The 5,422-nt window shown below is 49.3% G+C and overlaps 1 protein-coding gene across 1 annotated transcript; it reads right to left on the reverse strand.

Moving 5' to 3' along the window:
- Window positions 1–222: 222 nt before the first annotated feature.
- LOC108515571 (ret finger protein-like 2) lies at window positions 223–2,963 on the reverse strand. The gene is given in 4 exon segments (XM_017852587.1): window positions 223–809; window positions 2,074–2,218; window positions 2,421–2,596; window positions 2,936–2,963. Coding segments are annotated over 4 exon segments (930 nt in total). The 3' UTR covers window positions 223–228.
- Window positions 2,964–5,422: the final 2,459 nt, after the last annotated feature.

Consider the following 5,422-nt stretch of genomic DNA (forward strand, 5'->3'; position numbering starts at 1 on the left):
TACAGGACATTTCTATAGGAAACAAGATGTGAACATAAGACTCAATGGGTTGGATGGTGGCAATAATACTTAGAATTCAATAATCTAAACAAATTAGATTAAATACAGATTATAGAAATGTCCCATATTTTTCTCCTATGACTTTGTATAATGCTTTTACCAAGTAGAAAGTTCCTAAGTCTACCCACCCTAGTCATTTTTTGACCCTGTTTTCTTTGCAGTGGGGGCCTATCTGGCCTCCCCAGGATGGACCGGAGCATCAATAGTGCCTGAGTTCATCACAGGACAGCTACTCAAGACACCCTGATCACCATTAGGTGGAATTGAAGGAGTCAAAAACGGGTGCAGTAGCTCCTCAGCAGAGACTCTCCTGAATGTATAGACATGGGAACCACCTTTCGCATCAAAAAAGGAAACGTTCTGCATGCCCATATCCAGAAAAATCCCCACTCACTGTAACTTGCAGTCTACGAAGAGGAAAGTCGGCGGCACCGTGCTGGCAGAGAGGCAGCCTCCAGTCCTCAAACTCACAGTCCAGAATCCACGCTCTGTGGTCAGCTGGATCCTCCTTTTGCGGTGAACAGATTCGCTGCAGACTCCCAGGTCCCATTCTGTACTTGTTCCCACATCCACCTCCCAGTAGTGGCGGCCACAGGTAAAGCAAGGGGAGCCCAGGACACAAATGGACAAGTCAAATCTCTGGGCAAGGTCTTGCCGATTCTGTCTGATGCACCCACTTCGGATGCTCCTGAGGTCATCAGAAATGAGGAGGAAGTTGTTGGCTGTGTTGGCATCCAAGGTCATATCCACTGTGAAAAGGAAAAACAGTTGCTCAGCAAATGGACAGAGGCCAACCCCATGCCTCTCCTCTACTTCCAAGGCCCAAATGTCTCTTGACTTTAGTTTAATTCTGTTTCTTCCTCCAAAATCAAAACTTTTCATGAGAAATCTTCCCTATTTCAAATTCTCATAGGTATGCTTTGTGGCAATATGTGACTCTATTCGCAGTAGCAATTCTCATTTTACTTTATGTCACGTGTTTGCTTCATTGAACTTTTCTTCATTTAGAGTGGAGGGTCTCTGAAGGCAGACACCATGACCCCCTTTCTACCACCTTGATGCAGGAACAAATAAATAATAATTAAGACAATGCAAGTGGTCAATATTAAATATGTTTCTGCTTCCACATGTTATTACTCCAATTCAGTATATAGAGCGTGATTCCAGGCTTTTGTTATTTTCCATGTTTGTAAGTAAATTAACTGTGCCCAGTTCTGACAGCAGGTAGAACATCTCTGCAGCTGACGATGTGATGACAGAAGTGCCGGTCCTGGACATTAGGAGGCTCCAAGGCCAGGAGGAGGAGGGGGCCTTAGATGAAAGAATGTTTTCCATCCTACATGGGAGGTGAGACCTTAAGCAAAGCAATGGTAAATTTTGGAGCCAGGAGAAAGGTATTTGAAAGTTGTTTGTCATAACCGACTGATTGCAGAGAATAAGGGCAGCAAATACAAAGGTCAATAATTTAAGGCATTGGGTATGTGGTTGACAGGTGAAGCCGCCGGTTCTCATGGAGGAGGCAGTGTGATCTGGCCTAGAGAAAATTAATTGTCCAGAGCATTCTGAAAAAATTTCTACAAAACATATTATCCTTCAAGTCAAAAGGCTGATACGATCACTAATACAGGTTTCACAGATTACAGTAAGACTTGCGGGGATTGACTGCTGTTTAATGGTGAAAATTAGGGAATGGACATGGACAAGGAAGGAGGAAGAGAGTTCCAAACATGACTTGGACAGGGTGAATGTGTCCTCCCTATTTCTGCAGAGAGACAGTCAGGTATTGGTAGGTGGAGAAGTAGAGATCATGAGTGTCAGGGCAGAAGCTACCAGTGTCGGGGACATCATAGGGGCCCACCACCATTTATAGGTGTAATTCTTTGCTCAGGCTGACCGTAACCTCTTCATTTAAATGTCCCTTTTCTCCAGAGTTATGGAGACTTTTAGTATTTTCTGTAGCCAGGACCACTGAGCATTTCCTCTAAATTTCATTCCTTGGACTCCAGTCTGCACCCAACTGCCCAGTGGGCCCTCTCAAGGGCCAGGATGGGGCCCACATGTGGCAACCCTGAGAGAGGCTGCGGGATATGGACCTGAGCGAGCTCTGCACCAAGGAGGGGCCCCCACCAATGCCATTCAGGAAGGAGTGACTCTGGTGCTAAAAGAAGAGAGAAGACGCTCTTAGGGTAGGGAGGTGTTGGTCTGTGGTCAGCGATTGGGGGCTGAGGCCCCCAGGTGGTCCCAACCCCTACCTGCTCCAGAAGGCCAAGCAGGGCAAGGATCTGAAGAATCTGGGCGCGTTTTACCTTCTGCCCCCCGCCTCACCTGGGGCCTGCATGAGCTGACAGAGTCAGACTGACGAGTAGCTGCCCCAGAGCCCCTGGATGCCCTGCCTGCACAGGTGGGAAGAGCACCCTGCATCCGCTTGTGTGCTCAGCTGGGGACTCCAGGCTCCGTGTGCGAGTGATGTGGGCAGGGGAGCTGGACAGAGCAGCCCCAGTGCCCACACTGGCAAGGGCGTCCCCCTCTGGATGAGCTGTGGGGACCAGATCATCCGTTGCTGGGAAGGCCCTGTCCAAGCTTCTGCTTTCCTGCTGTCTCAGCTCAGGGGTAAGTGGCATTTAACAGTCCCACAGAGACAGCCCTGGGGCCACTGTGGGCTGCTGTAATCTCCAGAGCTGAGTTCCACGAGATGGGTGGCGGGGAGGCTCCCTTAGGAGGAGATGTCAGCAGGTGAGGGTTGATGTGGGCTGGGAAGACCGAGGCAGGGAGCTTCATGTGAACCCCACAAGTTTGAGGCCCCTGGGAAGGCACCTGAGGCTTCTGGAGACTCAAGTCGGGGGAACCAATTTGTGCTCTTGATCCCTGTCCACACCTGGTGCTGTGCTGAAGGCTCGGGCCATATCCCAACAGCGGTGGGAAGGAGGCCTTCTTCTCAGGAGACCTCAGATTAGCATTCCCAGGAGAGGAATCTGGGGTCACAGGGAGTCATGTCTGGGGCAGCCAGCTTGACATATCATCCAGCTTCGTGCCCCTTGGCCACTTCCCTGCCACCAGACCTCAGGGAGGGCTCAGCAGGAGGAGCTCTTTCATTACTTGCCATTTTCATTTGTGTTCCCTTCCATTTACATGATTTGTTCTGTTGTGGTGGTGTGGTGTGTTGCTCTTTTTTCTTTTTCTTTCTTTTTTTTTTGAGACAGAGTCTCGCTCTGTTGCCCAGGCTGGAGTGCAGTGGTGCAATCTCCACTCACTGCAAGCTCTGCCTCCCGGGTTCAAGCCATTCTCCTGCCTCAGCCTCCCATGTAGCTGGGACTACAGGCGCCCGCTTCCACGCCCGGCTAATTTTTGTATTTTTTTTTAGTAGAGACGGGGTTTCACCGTGTTAGCCAGGATGGTCTCGATCTCCTGACCTCGTGATCCGCCCGTCTCAGCCTCCCAAAGTGCTGGGATTACAGGCGTGAGCCACCGCGCCTGGCTTTCTTTTCTTTTTTCTTTCTAAAATATTGCTTATTTATAGTTTTAAAATTTGTTTTNTGTAAATGACATCAAGCCATGAATTTTTAAGGGTGAGGCATATTTCACTGTGTCTGTGTGCTGAGGTTCCTTCATTGCTCTGTCAGTTGATGGACAGGTTAGGTTGGTTTCATACCTTGGCTCTTGGGAGTAGTGCTTCCCTAAACCTGGGAGGGCAGCTATCGCTTCAGTATACTGATTTCATTTTCATGAAGTGTGTACTCACTATTGAAATTTCTAGATAAAATGGTAGTTTCTTCAATATACCGATTTCATTTTCATGAAGCATATACTCACTATTGGAATTTCTAGATGAAATGGTAGTTTCGTTTTTGGTTATATTCTAATTATAGTATGTGGTATCTGATGGTGATTTTTATTTACAGTTTTGAGATGATTAATGATGTTAAGAACCAATTTTTTTTACCTGGTAGTGGATTTTTTTTTAACCTGTTACTGGATTTAATATCACTTTCTTTTCTATGACATGAGGCCCCAGTTCACCCCACAGGCAAAGCTGGTCTATCAAGAGCCCAGACAGAGGAACACAGAACAGAGCAAGTCTGGGGGACCCACATGCACCTGGCAGACAGACAGAGGAGTCTCAAGAGGTCACCAGTTCAGTGCCCTGCCTCTGGGGTCAGAGGTGAAGGGGTCACAGTGACCAGCTGAGGCATACAGAGGTTTAAATAGGGAGAGGAGAGGTCAGCCTCTCAGAACCAAGGTCCAGAAGGAAACCCAGGCCACAGGCTATGAGAAGTCACAGAAAAAGATCAAAACCAGCAGAAACAAAAAACAAACAAACAAAAAAAACGCTTGACAAGAGCAGGGAAGGAAGGGGAAAAAGCGACTCGCCTAGGACAGTCAGCTTGGTCTGTCTGCTGAACATCAAACACTGTGACATAGGCTCATATAAAAACTACTCCCTAGGACCGCCATGCCCCCCTCCCCAGCCCCCAGCAGCAGCTGTGATGCAGGAAAGCTGAACCACTGACTCCGGCGGGCATTTGCTCGGCAGAGTGTCCACACCCCTGCCTGCCCTTCTCAGGCTGAGATGAGACAGTCAACCCCACGCACGCAATGACAGGACATCTGGAAATGCAGAGGCCCAAGCATGTCAGGGTCAGGTTTTCCCTTTGTGGCCCAGGAATGGGAATGGGCTCCTGGGAGGGCGTTTGCTTCCCTAAGGAGGGAAGTGGCATAGAAGGGGACAGGGATTCTCTATACTATAGGGTTGTTGTAACCCTGATCTCTTGGTGTGACCACAAAGTAAGAGCAGGGAGGCATCCTCAGGTGTCCCCAATGCCCCAGAGAAGGGGCAGCTTGTCCCAGAGTCTCAGCAGCCATGGGAAGGTCCAATCTGACCACAACACAGCTCCAGGGTTCTCCCTTCCATCCTCCCTGGTGTTGTCTTAGTTTGGGATGGGTCTGGCCAGGTGTTAGTAAGAAATTCCAGCCTCAACCTCCAGGGAGAAGTTGGAAGCAAGACTCTGTCACCCTCGCAAGGTCTCGTGTCCATTTTGAGTGTCTGACCCAAAAGGGCTGTGTGAGTAGCAGCCCAAGTGTGATCTCTAAACCCCGCTTCCCACTTTAAGGAACCGGTGCACTCGGGGTTAATGGGCAACTTTAGATATGACGCAGGAGAAAGTTGCAGCCAGGACAGATTGTGAACAGACAACAGAAAGTCCAAGCCTCCTGGGCTCTCTCAGGAGGATCCTGGGGCCACCAGAAGAGGAATAGTGGGTCATTGTCATCAGAATCAGGGAGGGCGTAAGATCAGCCTGGCCTGAGCAAGATGCCATGCGGGGCTCCAGGCTACCGTGGAGTATGGAGGGAAGGAGTGACCAGG

Source organism: Rhinopithecus bieti, unplaced genomic scaffold (assembly GCF_001698545.2).
Source record: "Rhinopithecus bieti isolate Rb0 unplaced genomic scaffold, ASM169854v2 scaffold_35659, whole genome shotgun sequence".
In the NCBI taxonomy this organism is placed as follows: Eukaryota; Metazoa; Chordata; class Mammalia; order Primates; family Cercopithecidae; genus Rhinopithecus; species Rhinopithecus bieti.